Source organism: Triturus cristatus, chromosome 11 (assembly GCF_964204655.1).
Source record: "Triturus cristatus chromosome 11, aTriCri1.1, whole genome shotgun sequence".
Classification (NCBI taxonomy): Eukaryota; Metazoa; Chordata; class Amphibia; order Caudata; family Salamandridae; genus Triturus; species Triturus cristatus.
This window is the reverse complement of record NC_140594.1, coordinates 857,475,224-857,493,963: the sequence shown is the minus strand read 5'-3', so window position 1 is coordinate 857,493,963 and position 18,740 is coordinate 857,475,224. Positions and strand designations below refer to the sequence as shown.

The 18,740-nt window shown below is 46.9% G+C and overlaps 1 protein-coding gene across 4 annotated transcripts in view; it reads left to right on the top strand.

Moving 5' to 3' along the window:
* Positions 1 to 18,740, top strand: part of INPP5D (inositol polyphosphate-5-phosphatase D) — a 660,212-nt gene that overhangs the window by 558,059 nt on the left and 83,413 nt on the right. For all 4 annotated transcript variants that reach the window (XM_085634688.1, XM_085634689.1, XM_085634687.1 and 1 more), the window contains exons 23-24: positions 762 to 911; positions 15,913 to 16,000. In XM_085634688.1, the coding sequence (XP_085490814.1) occupies positions 762 to 911; positions 15,913 to 16,000 (238 nt within the window). The remainder of the gene's footprint in view (positions 1 to 761; positions 912 to 15,912; positions 16,001 to 18,740) is intronic.

Sequence of the window (18,740 nt, the reverse complement as noted above, 5' to 3'; positions counted from 1 at the left end):
AGCACTATTTCTTTCTTTAAGCTGGAGTACTTGAAACCAGTGCTCGTGGTTTACAGAGCTCTGTTGTAAACAGGGCTGTAAATCTTGCTCTTGTCTTGCCACATTTGCTGTGCATTTAAAGACCGAGGTCTGTTTTGACTGCAACTGCCTCATCCTTCCTCCTGCTTTTGAAATGCACGGCCTGGCATCACAGTACCTGCCTTACTATGCCAGCATCTGCCTCCGTCTCTGTGCTCAACAAGCATTTGCAATGCAACAGGTCTCACATTTGTGAGAGTTTGAGCTATTGGCATTGTAAATGAGAATGCCTTTTATTTATGTGGTTTGAAAACCTGCAAGCATTGTGGAAACGCACTTTATACCTATAGTCGTTGCTTACAAGAAGCAAGGCTGTCAGTAACTGAGCCTCTTTTACTTCCAGCCTTGCTTCTCGTAAGCAAGGTCTATAAGTACAAAGTGCATGTTTACGCATCGCTTGCAGGTTTTCGAAACACATCAATAAAAGGGATTGTCATTTACAAAGTCAACATCTCAAACTCTCACAAATGTGAGACCTATTGCATTGCAAATGCTTGTTACACATCCTTTCTCGTCCAGCCTAGGTAATGTACAGAGATTGTAGCACACATTGCTGTTAAAATAGAACGTCTGTTTCTGGTCTTTCGGTTAAAGCATTGCCTCCAGAAAATGTTTTGTGTTTACAACATTGGGAATTGGGTAAGACTGGGGTCCTCTGATGCTCACTTCTTTTCTGTCCCCAGGGGAAGGCTGCATCGCTCTACGAGTGCATGCGACCGAATCACTTGTCGCATTTTCCAGCCCACTCACACACCACGGAGAGCTGACCGGCCACTTCCATGGTGATATAAAGCTCCAGACCTCCCATGGGAAGCAGAGGGAGAAGCTGTACGGTAAGACAGGGCATGGAAGAATTCCAGATTTATATATGTTAATATTCTGTCCTTTTCATAAAGGTGGGAAATCATGACTGGATGTAATACAATGCACTGGAACTAGGCTACAAGTAACACCACTCATAGGACTGGACTAATAGTAAAGTCATGGATGGTGTACAAGAGATGCAACTTGAAATCACTTCAAAGAGAAGCATTTGAACCCAGCTAAGAGTAAAGCTAAGCCTAGTACATGACAGTAATGCACTCTCCATACAAGGCGGTCAGGAAAGCTGTGCAATGGTTCAACACTAAAGACAAAAGAATGCACTGGGAAAGGAAAGTTAGGAAAGTTCTTTACTCTCACAACAACAAGCAAAGCCAGTCAGTGGTCACTACTAAATATAAAGCCATGGACTACAATAGGTCTCAAGCAATGCATTCAAATATGACTACAAGTAAGGCAATTCGTGAGATGACAACTACGTGAAGGCACATCCACTGGTCCAATACTACAATTAAAAACATACACTGGCAGGACAAGAACAGGAGGAGGCTTGACCACACATACAAGTTCCCCTTTTGTTGGTGTCCTGCATAATTGCTGCTTGCAGCAACTTCGTCATCTACGAGATCAGAACATTATTTACTTCAAGACATATTCTGGTTATACACAACTCTAAAGTCATTTTGAGTACAATTCTGGTGGCCACGATAACATTGCCAGCGGCTGAGACCACTGCATGACACAAAGCTTTATTTGCCTAAATAGATATACAATATAAATTCTAATCTAGCAGATCATGACACCCCCTCACTGCTCATTTCAATAGTCCTGTGGTTTTGGACTGCCCCATCACCACTTAAACAAAAATCTTTGGGACTTCTCTATGTCCCTTCAAATCAACACTGTGGTGGAGTCAACATGCGACCCTCTGTCTTAAAACCCTCCCTCTCCTGAAGTTCCCTCATAGAACTGGACATAAAAGATATCTCATTTTCAGAAGATAGACTATTCTAACATGATTTGCACAGGCCTGCGAAAGAACAGCAAAACTGCAGAGGCTTCAGAAACAAGCTGCATAGAAATGGCTAAATATGTATACATTTGAATCCACCACACTGTCTCTGGAAGCTCTCTATAAAGGCCCAACGTTATGGCTTCACACGGCGTCCTCAGTCTTCAGCATTGCCTCATCAATCATCAGAAACAAGAGGCTGATCTCTGAAGCGATGAGTGAGGAACTTTTGAGGGCTTTGTAGTGCCATCTCAGAGCCAAGATGGTGGTAATTCGCGATTTCTTTGCAAAATGCACTTTTTTGCATTTTTCAAAGTGCAATGTGAAGCACATACATGCCCTTAGGGCATGTATGTGCGCCACATGTGCACCCATGCTTATTTCAGGGGTGCAACAGGGTGTCCTTTTGACACCCTGCACCCTTGAAATTGCATTCTCAATTTGCGATTCTCTAATTGCTAATAGCATATTGAGAATGTCTTTCCATTCATTCCTATGGGCCTCTAGGCCCATAAGAATGAATGGGGAGGTATTCCTTAATTGCGAATAGAAATTTATATTCGCAATTAAGGAATATGTAGGATTCGCAAAATGTATTGCAAATCCTACATACATAGCATTTTGTGATTCTCAAATAGCGATTCGCAAAAAATCGCTATTTGAGAATCGCAAAAGAGGATTTTGATACATATAGCCCCTACTCACTTGCTCCAACTACTTGGCTGTTAACACTGCTGTGTGTATTTTGGCACCTTATTATCCTGTGCATTCTAGCTCTCCAAGTGTATCATAATATGGTAACCAGAACTTTATAAAGCACCTAAATAAAGGAAAAATAAAACGACGCACTAGCACAGGGGTAAGATGAAAGTGATGCCCTGGTGCAAGCTATAAATAAAGAGCAGCACTGGGTGCATGGCAGCAAGTAAAATCGTGCTGCCGAAAATCACGCACTGTGGCTGGACTATGAGTAGAAACATGCATCATGCATAACTACAAGCACGGTTATGTACAGTGCAAGTAAAAATAGAAGTTACTACAACCAAGACCATGCACTGAGTGAGGACTACTCTGTAATGATGTCAAGAAAAAACATGCACTTGTGTAAGATTTAGCTGTAAAGGCACTGCTTGGCCCAGTACTACAAGAATAGGCCTAAATTTCACTCTACATGAAAATATTCTTGGTTCAAAAGACTTGACTCAAAAACCTGCCTAAGGGCCTCATGTAGGTAGCATACCAGTTACCACTTCTAAAATACCGAACGATACCGAATCGGTATTTTAGAAGTGGTAACTCGTATGTAGGTAATGAGTCGGTATTTTTTACCGATTCGTTACTATTCGGTAATTACCGAATCGGTATTTACCGATTCGGTAATGAGGCATACCTTCCCATTGATGGGAAGGTATGCCTCATTACCGAATCGGTAAATACCGATTCGGTAATGGGGGGAACACTTGTATGGGTGGCAGGGTGTCACATTGACACCCTGTTGCACCCCTGATTCGGCCATGTGTGCACATGTGGCACACATACATGCCCTAAGGGCATGTATGTATGCCACATTGCACACTGCTACGCGCGTCAAAATGCATAAATACATACTTTAATTATTTACCACCAACTAAAAGTTGGTGGTAAATACCGACTCTAACACACACCCACACACTCCCCCTACATCTCAATTTTGGTGTCGGAATTTACCGAATCGGTAAAATTACCGATTCGGATAAGTTACCGATTCGGTAACATTACCGATTCGGTATTATTACCGATTCGGTAATTTTAACGATTCGGTAAATTCCGACACCAAAAAATGTCCCCCTACATACCATTAGCCAAAATACCGGTCGGTAACGGTAAAATTACCGAAAATCGGCCGTTACCGACCGGTATTTGGCTACCTACATGAGGCCCTAAGTCTCTTACAGCACCAACCTAAAGTCCAATCCGACTGAAACACAATTCCTATTGGTCAACCATCACAGATGCAAGTCTTGTGGTTTGACCTGACCCTCGACGGCTTCAACCCTCAGCTGACACCCAAAGCAAAATCGCTTGCATTCACCCTTGACACAGACGTCTACCTAAAAGAACACCACCAACAACGCAAAGCCAGCATGGTACTTTCTCTACATCCCTACCCGGAACTGGCTTCAGAACAACAGTTCAAAGTTTTGTATTCACCCACCTGGAGGAATGCAACACTCGGCTCAATGATCCCCCTAACACAACTTTCACCTCCCCCCACCCCGAAAGGCATTGTGGACTGAGCAGCACATTCTATCAAAGTCCTCAAGCAATTTGTCCACATCACCCCAACAGTGAACAAATAGCATTGTCTTCTGCTCAAAGTCTGCATCTTCTGCAGTACCAGTTGCATCCCTTACCAGAATTGTACCCCTGTATACCCAGCCCAGAAAACAATCACCTCAAGTGGCTAGCCCCACACATGGAGCCAGGACATCACCAGATGTGAAACAAAGAAAGGCAAAGAGAGGGGCGTGGCCAAGCACCGGAGCGAGATGGCAACCTAATCTACTAGCTCCGTAACAACTGTCTTCCCCACGTCTATCCGACGTAATAATCCGGTTTCCAGAGGTAGGGAAACAAACCAGAAAGTAAACGGGGCAATTTACACCAACTCCCGATATCGGGGATTGCCTTTATCCATAGTTATGGGTCACACTCGTCAAGGGCTTGTAGAAGCGCCGGAGCCGGGGGCTCAGTTTCCACCCGCTGCCACTGTGAGGACAGGGAGGTTCGGCTGGCGCTATGCGTGCGCACCGAGTTTTGCATGAACTCTGGGGACTTGCACATCCGGAGCAGGTGCCCACATTGAATCCCCGAAGCGTAGCTGAGCCCACCTGAAAATTGGTGACTGCACGGGGAGTCCCAGCAAGATCTGCCAGCGACTACTGGGTCGGAGGGGAGGAGCGAGGGCCGCGACCAGCTGCTGCCATACTCTGACCGGCGGTGCACGCCAAAGGATGTGGTGAAGTGGCGGGGGGCCCCCAGTGTTGTGGCTGGAGGCACAGGACTCACCCCCCTTCCCCCGTTTCCCTTTCTCTTCATACTACTTCAATACACCGCGGGCGAATGACTGAAAACGTGGAGCCCGCCCTTCCCCCGCCTTCCCAGGGACACAGCAGAAACGCAGTGAGCAGCGGAGGCCATGAATAGTGCACGGCCCTTTGGACCCTTTGTGTGGGGCTGGGGGTCTCCCAGGCAGGCAGCCGGACGTCGACTCGCCTACATCTGAAAGCCGCGATCGCGCTCTATGCTGTAGTGTGCCCATCTCACACCGAGTTGGGTGTGGCCGGATCCGTTCACCAGGTTTGTCTACCACGAAGGAGGTTGAGCGCTTGTGCAGCGGGTGGTTGCGCCGTCATTCCTCCTTGCTCCCTCGCCTTGGGGTTCGCCTAGTGACCGATAACCAGAGACTGGGACACAATACCCCGCCGTGTGGGTTTGCTGCTGGAGCCGGGAAAAGAGGCATATCAATTTGGGAGGTCCTGAAGGTACAACGGAGCAGTAATAGAAATGAGCAAATCCGCAGGTGTTAAAGGACCCAAAACAGTACAATTCAATAAACTGGACCACTATGTCCTCCCAAAAGACATGCTTCAGGGCCACCAATCCAGGGGCAGTTCCACCAGCGATCAATGAGGGGAAGATCAAGAGCTGTCGCTAAAGGATGTCATGGACGCAATAACCAGTGTTAAGACCTTCTTGGAGCATAAAATGGATACCATTGCTATTGATGTAAACCTGATCCGAGCGGACATCACCAAACTTAATGAAAAAGTCAAACAGGTGGAAATCACCGCAACTAGCTTGGTGGGAGACATCGCCCAGATCCAAGGGGAGATCCAAAACATACAAACTTTCCGTAAATTCACCGAGCTCAAGCTGGACGATTATGAGGGGCACCTACGGTGCAACAACCTACGTATTTTAGAGGTGCCAGAAAAAGCCGAGGGGAAGACACCTGATCTCTTCGTGGAAGACCTTATCCTAACACACCTACAGCCCAAGCACCTCAGTAAATTCTTTGTCATCGAAAGGGCGCATAGGGTCCCGGGGGGTCGTCCAAGTCCAGGAGCCCCCCCCCGCCCGATACTAGCGAGAGTACTGAATTTCCGGGACAGAGATGTGATCCTCCAGAACGCCAGGATGTGGGCCGCTCTCCGCTACGACAATGCGGACATCTCCTTCTTCCCAGACTTCACGCAAGAGTGCAGAGGAAGAGACGGACATTCATTATGGTGAAACAGAAACTCAGGGAGAGGGGCTTGAAGTACTTCATGCTGTTCCCGGCGCGCCTTCGTGTGGAGGCAGAGGGACGAACCTGGTTCTTCGAACAACCGGAGGAAGCGGCTGACTGGATTGAGCGCTGGACGGATCGCCCCCCTCGTAACCGCAGTGATGGTGACGATGCAACCTCCCAGCCCCACGGCTGACGGGGCTGGAATGGACGCTGTAACTCCGCTGAACGGACTGACTCCTGGGACATGCTGAGACAGGTAACGGGCCGCCCTGTGGCCGATCTCCAGGGGGGCCTCCCCCTAACGGCTGACACCCAGAACTGTGGTGCGTGACTCTCTTTGGGGACTTCATGGCTACAGTTTGGGAGGGGGAACAGGAAAACGGTATGCTGCGTCCCTGCACTTTCTACTTTTAGTTCTTCCATAGGGCGACAGACACTCTGCAGGTTTTACATGGGCAGTTCTACGCCCAGAGTGCAGGGCAGCAGGGTGGGGGGTTGGTTGGGGGTTTGTGTTAGTTTGTTATTATGGTTTCAACATCAGTAATTGGTTTTGATTCTATCGCAGAGGACACTGAGACTTATGAATTATCCAATGAGTGCACAGGGGGACAAAAATGTTAAAATATTGAGTTGGAATGTTAACAGGCTTGGGGACAAGATCAAACACATCGTGGTTCTCCAATATATTAAACGGCAGGCCCCGAATATTGTCATGTTTCAGGAAACACACCTTGTCAGAAATTCATGTAAAGCGATGCACAAATGGGAATATAAAATGGTAGCACTTGCTGGATTTACCTCCAGCTCGCGGGGTGTTGGTATCATGATAAAAAATTAATTCCCCCTTGCTGTAAGTTCCACATGGGCGGATGATTGGGGCAGATACATAGGGGTGGCGGGCACATGGGAGGGGCGGTCCGTAACACTCATCTCTGTTTACGTTCCACCAGGCTTTCAAAGCACCACCTTTAAAGATCTGGGTGCTGTTCTGCTCTCCATACCAGGTGGCCTATTAGTCCTTGGGGGCGACTTCAAAGCGGTGGTTTAGGGCACACTGGACCGACATCTCCCGCGAGAGCTGGGGCCTTCTTCCCGCTGGCTGCCTGATTTTCTCTCGATGCCATGGGGTTAGTGGATGGGTGGGGAACATATCACCCAGATAGGGTACAGCACACCTTTAATTCCGGGGTACACCATAGCCTTTCCCATTTAGATTACTGCCTAGTCCCCGCCTCAAAAGTTACCCACATCCATGAAATCAAGCACTTAGCCAGGGGCATCTCCGACCACTCGCCGGTATGGATCCACATAGTCCTCAACCAGATTACAGTGGGAAGAGTCGCCCCAATTAATTCATGGTACCTCCGGGATCCGAAGATCCATAAAGGCCTTATCAAAGCCATGGAAAACTACTTCGTAGACAATGAAGGGTCCGGGTCCTCATCCCAGACATTATGGGAAGCATTTAAGACTGTAATCCGGCGTCAGGCCTTGTCTTTGATCTCTGGAATGAAGAAGGATAAACAAAAAGAAGTCTTGGACATCAAGGCCGAGATTTACCGGTTAGAAGGAGACCTAGAAACTGGAGTTACGCCAGAGAAGCTCCATTTACTGAGCCTACAAGGGGTTCTACTCCTCCCAAATCCTCACCATTGGAGGACAGAATATTAGATGGCCACTTACCCGAAAACACTATTTCATTAATATACAAGAAATTGATAAATAACATGACGGATCCCCTCTAATCATTACGGTAGAGATGGATAAGGGATGGTATCGAGATGGATGACGAGGACTGGCAGGAAGCAGTATCCTCCACTAGCGTGGTCCCCATTCCAGCGCGCCTTAGACTAGTACAGCTCAAAATCCTCCATAGGGTGTATATCACTGGACCCCGTCTGATACAAATGAGGAGGGCTGACGGAGGGGAGTGCAAGAGATGATGTGGCCACATAGGAACATTCATGCCCATCATATGGGAGTGTGATTACTTCAGTTCCTTCTGGTGCAAGGTACACGACACAATCAATGCAGTGCTCCCAGTCTGTCTCCAACCAGAGGCAGGGAGGTGCATCCTGATTGTATGGGAACCTACAGACCTGAACACTCATCAGACACAATGGGTCACACTGGGGTTCATGCTTGCCAAAAGAAATATCGCACAGCTATGGGGCGCAGCTCAACCACCCACGATAGAAGCCTGGAAAAAAGACCTTGATTGGTGCATGCACAGGGAAAAGACGGTGTATTTGGCCAGGGGCTGCCCCAAAAAGTGGTCCCACATTTGGAGCCCTTGGAACGTGTATCGTGGAGAGATATGTCCACCGCCTCGTAGTATCGAACAAGATGATCTCCTCATCCCGTAGCATCCCCTCACTATGTAATGCTGTAAACTATTTTCTCATATGTCATCACCGTGAACAATTTTGTTGATTCTTCTGTATTGTACATCTGATACCAAAAGCAATGGACAGTGGACCATACACGAAATGCAGCACATGTACTGTAAATCACCCATACAATATCAAGAATAGACAAGGATGCGTGCTAATAAACCAAAAGGCCCCCTGTCCAGGAGCGCCTTCCCACTAAAGGGGATATAACACAAACAACCACAAATGTGGTTCAGCACCACAGTCCATCAACAAGAAGAGTGTATAAATCCGAATTTGTACAGGACTAGTAACAGTAAAAGCAAATTTGTATATCTGATACCGATGTATGTTAATAAAAAGATTTATAAAAAAAAATAAAAAAAAGAAAGGCAAATAAGAAAAGCCCAAAAAGCAGCCTTCTCCATCTACTCCCCATGGCCTGGAAGAATATGTCCAGCCACATCAGAGCTGCTCCTACCCTTCAGCTATTCAGAAAGAACTGAAGACCCACCTCTACAGAGAACACTACCGCTCTACAGGTTACAAACCAACCCACAAGCCCCCACCAAATACTCTCTCTCTCTACAAATAATTATGAATAATATTTCAGCCTATGCCTGCTATTAAGCGCTCTGTTGCTGTACAGCAAGGTTTTGGGCTATACAAATATCTGTGTACGCATACATATATGCTTGCATTGAAGCAGGGCAGCAATATAAGAAGGTATTTGTATCTGGACCAGCAAAATAGCTGAATAGGTTTGCACTCACTACTGACAGCTGAGTCACAAGTTTGAATATTGGCAAGACCATCTCCATTCTTCTAAAGTTAATAAACTGAGCACCATTAATATGGGTAATAATAGCAACTGTTATTTACAGCACTTATAAGTTATAAAGAAAACAGGAATTCCGCACACATCATTTGTGTAAGCACTCAAGGTCAGTTAGGCGCAGATTGTTCGTGATGATCTGAAGAATATGCCAAGTCGTTATGTTCTTATTTCCTTAATTCTTTATAGAAAACGATGAACATATCAATTTGTTAAAATACACTATTCATAATCCTTTTAGCCAACGCGTTTCGTCCCAATGGGGACTTCTTCAGGGCTCAAATAAGAGTCAGGGTATATGTTCGTTTTCAGTTACAAGTCAACAGATAAATCCTGAGACACAGTAAGTAAAGTGCCTTCGAGGTCACCATTCAAGTGGCACGGTAGCCCGAAATAGCCGTCTTAGCGTCTGCTCCAAATGCGTTGAAAGAGCTTATAAGTGGTAGGAAGCACTGTATAAAAATAATGCAATTCATTGCAGTGGGATTGTAAGTAAATAAGAATATGGATGTTCTACTAGAAGGAAGGAAACTCAAAGGGGCAGGGCTGAAAGTAAAAGAGTTCACTCGTGTAGGTTTGCAAGTAGAGGATGCCTCTGAACAGAATTACATATGCAGCAAGACACAAGGTTTGACTGCAGAATTACATATTCAGCAAGACACAAGGTTTGACTGCAGAATTACATATGCCGAAAGACACATGGTTTGACTGCAATTGATTTAAATCACTGGTCTACGACTACATGTAAAGTAATGAAATAGGTGATGAATGTAGGTAATGCCATTCACCTTGCTAAACTACAACCAAACCTCTGCATTTGTGGTTGGAACATGGGAAACCCTGTAGCTGTTGAGTCAATGTGTAAAACGCAGTCACTCACACAACATCTATCCCAATTACTGAGCTATCTTCTTGACTGTCCCATGTTTCTGTTTTTCTGATAGAAACAGGTGGTGAACAATTCTTGTGCATTCTATTTTTTTAAATAATCTTTTTCGTCAATTCCCGAACATCCCCTTCCCTCACCAGCCCAGAATCCCCTCCCTTCGGGTACATTCTCGCCGTCTCTGCCCGCCTTGCCCCCTTACGCTTCTTCTTGGTTGTGTCGCCCTCGGCCCCTTTTCATGTGCCCCATATCTTTTCGGATTTATGAGGACACCTTCTAGCTTAGTAAACCACCTCCTCTGCTCTCATGCACCAGTTCATGCTTGAGGCCCATTTGAACACAGTGGGTATCTTTACACCTTCCCAGTATGGCGGTATATTTCTCCTTGCCATCATTAATGCCACGTTGCATAAGAGGAGTGTGTACCTGTCCAATGTCTGCTCCCTGAGGAGCCAAAATCACACGGTGGTTTGAAAGACAGCTTTTTTTGGGGAGGCTGTAAGTAGTTGATTCCCAATTGAGGGGTGTGAGCCAATTTACATAAAGTGCCCCAGGGGCGCAACAGGCGTTTACGCCCGCTTTGCACACCCTCTGGGCACTTTAGTATTACAGGAGGGGTTGCAGACTGTTGTGCGGCCCCTTCGGTAATAGCAATAGCGCTGGTGCACATAAAGCGTCAGTGCTATCTTTAAGGGAGCGTTCCCTCATTTGCATGGGTCGTGCCCCATGCAAATGAGGGAATCCCTTTGCCTCTGCGCCCGTGCGGTATTACCGACGTGGACGCAGAGGCAAAGAAGCCCGCAGGAGGTCTGGTGGGGGGAAATGACGTCCCTGCATCCGCCTGCTAGGGGATCTCTAAACCCCTTGTGATAAGATGGAGCGGCTGTAAAGCAGCCGCTCCGTTCTTCAACTGAATGCGCTGACCCCAGGCAGGCACGTGTTTGCGGCTGCTCTGGGGACAGCGCATTGATCGTAATAGGGTGTATTTTCACTGTTTGCGCCCGGTGCACCTTTTTAAATATGTGTCCGGCGCAAACAATGAAAAGCGCTTTATGTGTAATGTTGCCCAAGGACATCACAATTGCATCTGCAACCCTTTATTTTTGTTGGGGGTGGGAAGGGGACGTGGGGGGATTTGTGGAGGTCCGAGTGCCTCTTAGGTAGCTCTAGACATGAGAGTCCACCCTCTCCTCACACAGTGAATTTTTTCTTAGGTTGGCAGGTCTCCTCTCACATTCTCCCAATCACCCCATATTCTCAGCACTCCCACAAGGTGCGGGTCAGGGGCCCCGAAGTCCATATCTTCTGAGGCATCGGTCACTAACTGTTTTCCCCATCTTGTAGAGGAGAGTTCTTATCTAGTACACCCTGAGTAAAATTTTCAGCTGTACCAGCCGCAATCCTGTCTGCATAGCCACCTCTCCGGAGCACCTGCAGGCCTCCCCAGGTGTCATATTCTAGTCTTCCCAAGCCGTTCTCCCTTTACTTTGTAGGGCGTCCAGAGGTGGCAAGCTAATAATGAGGAGAGATGCATAGATTTGCGAGACGTTGTGCTTGTGTAATGCGGCCCGCAGTACATGGCACTCCAGAGGCGTTTCTTCCTCAATATCACAGAGGAGGTCCCCATAGCCCAGTGAGATATGTTTTACCTGCTGATACTGGAGATATTGACTCCCCGTCAGATAAAATTGTGCCTGGAGTTTGAGAAACGGAATCATCTTGCCCTCCTTCCGGACTTCTCCCACTTTTGAGATGCACAGCAAGTCCCACTTTCTGTGGCCCCCTCTGTTCTTCAGTTGTGCCAGCTGGGGCATCCAACCCAATGCGCTCGTCGCTTTCTGCCATGTCAATAACAACACTGCGGTTGGGTCTGCAGTAGATTCCTCTTGTCCACCCCATACAGCCAACTGAGGTATCCCTCGGGATCCATTGCTCTTCTATCCACGTACGTCGATGGTTCCTGCTGTATTGTAAATGCCCATTCACGGATTACCTTCAGCTGGGCCACCCAATTATACAGTTTCAGATTCAGGAGGGCCACCTCCCTGTCAACTGGTTTCCATGTCAAAGCAGAGAGAGCAATCCTTAACAGGCCATCATCCCATGTCAGCAACCTGGTCACCATATCTACATCCCTGTAGGAATGTGTACGGGATTTTCTGCAGTATGTATAAAAATTTGGGGAGATAAATCATTTTGTATTGGGCCACTGGCCTAGCTCAGAGACAGGAAGTTTCCTCCAGTCAGTCACCATCCCCTTATACTCTTCCGGGATACGCTCCAGGTTTTCCCGGAACAAAGTTTTTCCATTAGTGACAGAAATGCCTAGGTACCTAAATCCCCATCTCACGAGGCTCCTCAATCCACTATGCGGGGTCCACTCTGTCAGAGGGAATGCAATGGGCTTATTCCAATTGAAACAGATCTGGGCATGCACACCTAACATCTAGAGGAAGTAGAGAACACATGGGATCCAACCCTCTGGGTCAGCCAAGTACAGCAGGACACTGTCCAAATAAAGCAAAATTACTTCTTCTCACTCCAGGTCCAATTTTCAGCCCTTAATTATGGCCTCTCCTAGGATTCAAGTCGCCAGTGGCTCTATTGCGATTTTAAACAAAAGCGTTCATAGTGGGCACCCCGGCCACGTGCTTCTGCCAAGCCTGAATTTCCCTGATTGTGACTGATTAACCCACACTCAGGCTAGAGACTCTCAGTACAGCAGACCAACCCATCTCAAAAACAATACCCCAAAGACCATCTTCCATGGGACTGCCATCAAATGCGGCCACTCCACTGAATTGGGTGCCTTTTTGGTGTCCAGCGATAACAATAATGCAGGTTCCGCTATGTGGTCCTTGCATGCCAGACATCCAAACAGGCATCCCAAGTTGTGACTAGTCATTCTGTATGCAAAAAGAATAGATGATGGACGGAATTCTGAACAACGCAACATTCACCCCAGTCAACAGATCTGAGTTTAATCCATCATTTGGACTGGGGGTGAATGTTTGCATTGTTCAGCATTCCGTCCATCATTTGTCCAATTTGTTTATGTCACCCTAAGTGGGAAGGGTATGCACAGACATCGGTCCCATGCTCACTGAGCCTCTGGATTCAAGCTAGCCTGGCTGATGAGGGGTGATGCCCCAAAACCGGTCCCAGGATGCTTGTTTCCAGTTTAGGGAGGACTTGGCTTGGCAGTTCCGGCTAGACTGTTCCCATGAGAAGCAGGGCCAAGACTCATTTGTATATGGCTGGGTCAAAACTGAGGTGGCGTTATGACAAAAGAATGAAGGATTAAACCCAGATCTTTGTGAGTAGGGGTGAATGTTTGCATTGTTCAGCATTCCATCCATCATTTGTTCCTTTTGCCTTTGTCACCCTAAGTGGGAAGGGTATGCCCAGACGTGTGTCCAGTGCTCACTGCGCCACTGGATTCAAGCTGGTCTGGCTGATGAGAGGTGCTGCCCCGAAACCGGTCCCAGGATTCTTGTTTTCAGTCCAGGGAGGACCTGGCTTGGCAGTTCAGGCTGGTCTGTTGCCTTGAGGAGCATGGTCAAGACTGATTTGCATATGGCTGGGTCCAAACTTGGGTGGTGTTGTGAGCAAAAGAACGATGGAATAAACCCAGATCTTTGTGACTCTGGGTGAATGTTTGTATTGTTCAGCATTCAATCCCTTATTTGTTCCTTTTGCTTTAGTCACTCTGTGTGGCATAAAGCCCGATTGGCAGAGGTTATAATAGTGTCAATCACCCTCAGGACTCTGGTCGCCGATACCTTATCCAAGGTTTTGGTTTCTTTGGTTATTAGGAAGATCAGTCTAGATGACACTAAAAGCTTCCCTTGCCTTTCCTCCCTTATGAATGAGGACACCATCAGCATTTCTTAAGTCCCCAGGCAAGATACCTTTTTTCATGGCATGCCCGAACATAGCAGTCAGGGAGCACCCTGTTCGAGACTTCACGTAAACCCTTGAGTTTAGTTATCACCTTGGAAATCTCCTTTCCCATAATCTCTGCCTCAAGTGCTCTACTTGCCTACCCTCCCAGTCGGGAAATGGGTATATCCCTGATAAAACTCTCAATGCCAGTCTAGTTGTCTCCCAGTTTCAAGCTGTAAACACCACCGATGTATTTTACGAAGACCTGTGCAATGTCTGCTGGGGTTTCAGCCGCGTACCCCTGAGGGTTGGCCACCCTCAATATCCACCTCTGATGCTCCTGTTTACTAGCCAGCCAGCCCAGTAGTTTCCCTGCCTTGTTTCCCAGTTCATACATCTTGCCCTGTTTGTTTATTTAGAGCATCCTTGTCTCCTGATGGGCCAGGATTCTGTATTCCTCCCTTAAGGCCTCCAATCCCTGTGCCCGTTCCCTAGTCGTGTGTGTCAACCTGCACCAACTTATCTTCCAATTCCCTGCATGTTTTAGCTTTCTCCTGCCTTTTCCTGATGACGTGGGCTAGGAGGTCCCCTCACCATCCCAAATTTTTTCTCAAAATAGTGCTCTGTGGCTTGCATTATCATACCAAACATGGTCCTGCCTGTCAACTCCCAGGGGTCCAGTCTCCACCCCCTGTCTGATTGCGTTTACCTCGTCTGGAGTGCTGTCACTACAGGTGCATGGTCCAATATCCCCCTAGGAGGATATTTCTTACCCCCAAAAGCTCCCAGCTGATGGTGTGGTACCAACGGATGGTCTAACCTGGTCATCGACCGCATTGAATCTGAGGCATAGAAGTACTGTCAAGTGTGGGGATTGTATGTCCTCCACAGGTCATCCAGGCCGGTCACATCCTAAACGTCTACACCCTTTTGTGTATCCCCGAACTAGTCAGTCGGTCAAGGTCACATTGAAGTGTTAAATTGAGATCCCCCCAACAGCAACAGGGCCTCAGTGGCATTCGTTATCCAAATGCTGAGCTTCATTAGCCCCTCCCTCTGTAGCCCTGACATTCAATGGGATGAAAGCTGAATCATGGGTGTACAGCAGTGAGTGGTGTCAAGAGAAACCGAGCGAGAGAAAGACTTCCTGCTTCACCTTACTAAGGTATTTTTTTTTTTACAGAGTTTTATGTAGCGCGAACTTGACCCAAATCGGGTATCAGAGCGCTTTACATAGCACCAGTTGGGGAGATTAAGTGATTTGCCCAGAATCACAGGATGTTCAGCGTCATTGCCGAGACTCGAACCCAGTTCCCCAGATTCGAGGTCGACCGCCCTAGCCATTAGGCCAGCTCCTCTCCCAGGTATCTTAGTGAATGGGACCTTTAGCCCAACTCCAACACTCTCCGAGGTGCCACCAGAAGAAACAGGCTTCTGCTCCAGGGTGTGTGGATTCCCACTTCAAGTTGTTCCTTTTGAACCCTCTTCTTTTCACCCCCTTTTTCTCTGTTTCCAAGGAGGCTCAGTGAAGGGGTGGAACATCCCTTTAATGACAGCAGCACTAATAAACAGCATGTAGCTCTCTGTCTAAGGGCTTAGATTGCAACTAGGCCTATCTCATACCCAGTGTGATCTTTGTTAGAAGTGTGAATGAAACTTAGATTTCCCACTGATTTATATGAGATTTGCGTTTGTACAGCATCTCTACCCTGATCTCTTATTTTCATGTTTACTCTCCCTTTTCTGTAGATTTCGTGAAGATTGAGCGGGAAGAGCCTGTAGGAGGACGGAAGCCGGCCAAAGCCCCCTGCACCCAACTCACTGAACAACAAATCAGGTAGGGTGGTAAACGCAGTAAAATCATTCCAGAATGACTAATGGGTGCTTAGGAGCTACAGGGATACAAACTGGACAGCGGGGAGAACAGCAGTTTTAGCTGCAGGAACTGGGCAAAAACAGAGAGCAGGGAAGCAAACAGAAACAGGAAAAAGGGCTGAACAATGGGAGAACAGTGTGAGTAGGGACAGAAACAGACCCAAAAGAAGACTGGTAACTTATCAGGAAGGAACTGAAAAACATAATGATAAGGGAGAAGAGGGGCAGAAACTAACTATGAATGTGAGGAAAAGCAACAGAGAAGAGCCTGTGTGTCTGGGACTAAAAGTAAATAAACATGTTGAGCAATGAGAAGAACTGTTCGGGATATTAGTAATTGAGTTAGGAACTGGTTAAATAGAGAGAGACATTGGAACTTGACAAGGTGAACAGCAGGTGCAACAGAGATGGGGAGTGCCCATGGTGGAAAACTAGAGGTGGTAGAATTTGGAAACAACCATGAAGAAGCAAAACACAATATGAAAACGTATACGTACAGGTCTTGCCCAGTGTAAGTAGCAGGCCATCAGATGGTTAGTCGAGCCGCGGAAATTGTCAGTAGCAGAAGCACTATGGAACTAGAACCTATCCAGGGCCACCACTCTTTTAACAAACAGCTCTACCCATTTGTATTTAATTTACCCTGGTTGTCTTTGTTTCTTTGCCACAGTCAGGATCACACTGTCAACAGCATGAGGCCCCTCCAGTAAACTTGACCTTCAGGAATACATAACGAAACACAACAGGATAGAGAACAGGAACAGCAAAGGCAGAACCAAACTGGGAGGATGAAACAGGCAGCAAATCCAGGAAATAGGTGTTGGTGTAAACCAAGAGTGGGATGTGCCAGAACTCACCAAGCTAGACCATGGTAGCAGCAGGATGGGGAATATACCATAGTTTACGCTATGGGCATAGGATGAGCGAGTTGCAGAATGGGATAAACAGGTAGATGGGGTTGATCAGGGTGGAGATAAGGGGCAGAAGGTGCAGGCACTGTACAAACTGGGAAACTCAATCTGAATACAATGAAGAGAAAGGAGATACACTGAGCAAGATTGATTGATTTCGAGCTTATACTGTGCACCGTTACACTTGGGTGTCCTGATTCTATGCTACAGTGAGTCAGAAGATTAAAAGGAGAACAAATACTTTTGTAGAAGTTCATGGAAAGTAAAGAAGTCTCTGTTACGCTAAAGTTCCAAGGAGATGATGTTGCATAGGAAAGTGGCACAATGGGAAAAGGGGCGTCTGCAGGACCTGGATTGATGAATGTGGGGAACAATGAAAAATGTCATGGACAGTGGATCTTAGGGCATGGGAAGGAGTTATGAGGCATCTTCAGCACATGCACATAGAACCTTTGGAATTAAATGCTCAGATGTCTATGCAAAGTGATGTGAAGGTAACATGTTTCTGGATTAAGAGCCCATGATACTTGTTGAGAGGGGAAGAAATGGGATCCAATTTTTAGAGTCCAACCAGGATGTGGGCAGATGCATTCTAGAGCGATCTGCAGTCTATTGAGCAGATATTTGGGAAGGCGTAAGTAAAGGGCATGTAAGTAGTCTAGTGGGGACGAAACGGTGTCTTGAAAAACCAGCTGACGACTTTGGGGGTAAAGAAAGGAATAAACTTTCTCAAGACTCTCATAATAAAGCACGTAGAGGCCACTTTGTTTGAGATTGAAGGTGAGCTTTTGGCTTAGTGGCAGGAATAAGGAAGTGGTCAAGTGATAGAGGCCACCAAATTAAGGTCAGGACAGATGGTGGTTCACCCTGGATAATGTCTTCAGTCTTTTTAGAAATCTATTGAAGGGAGTTGGAAAACATCCAGACAGCAAACATGAACAGCTATGCTTAAAGGTTTCACAGAGGTGTCTCCCTTGATTCCGTTGAGATGCAAAAGTACCTGGGTATCATCAGTGTAGTCATAGAAAATAGGCTATGAGTGTCATCAAGGAGGATATGGGGGAAAATGTGCATTAAAGAGTGTCAAGTGAAGTAAGCCTTGTGGAGGAACACTGAGGTAAGGGCCTTGTACTCCCAACTGCTGTGGGAACCCTACCATACTTTGGACAGGAGGAATTCAACTTAGTCCAGGGCAACCCACTCTATGTCCATCTTCTGGGGTCAATTACGAAGCCTGTAAGGGTTGATGGTGTCAAATACTGCTAATAGGTCTTAAAGGATCAAGGTTGTGACACTGCCATCCATGATGATGCTGATGTTTGTTCAAAGTAGGGACTAGGACAGTCTCTGTCCTATGGTTCAGTGGCACCTATGTCTTTTAGGAAGCAGGACAACTGAGTGTTAACACATTTCCCTATAATTGTAGCCTGAGTAAGGAGAAGCTAGGTGAGGATACAGTTTCTTAAAATGCTAGGACCTGCTGAGGTTTTTTTCTTAATCAGAGGAGATATTATAAGCTATTAAGACAGGTGGAAATGCAGACCATAGGTAGTGACCCTTTCGGATTGTGGGCGAAAATGGGTGGAAGAATAGATTTGAATTTTTATGAGATGAATCGGCAAGGAGCCAGGTTGAAACAGTGCAAGAGATCTGGATGACATCTTCAGACCAAAATGAAGAGTACTGCAGCAGGGATATGACCTAAGGCAGGGGTCTTCAAACTGTGGGGCGCGACCCCCAGGGGGGCCGTGGAGTGATGCAAAGGGGGCCGCGCCTTCCCAGTCACACTTC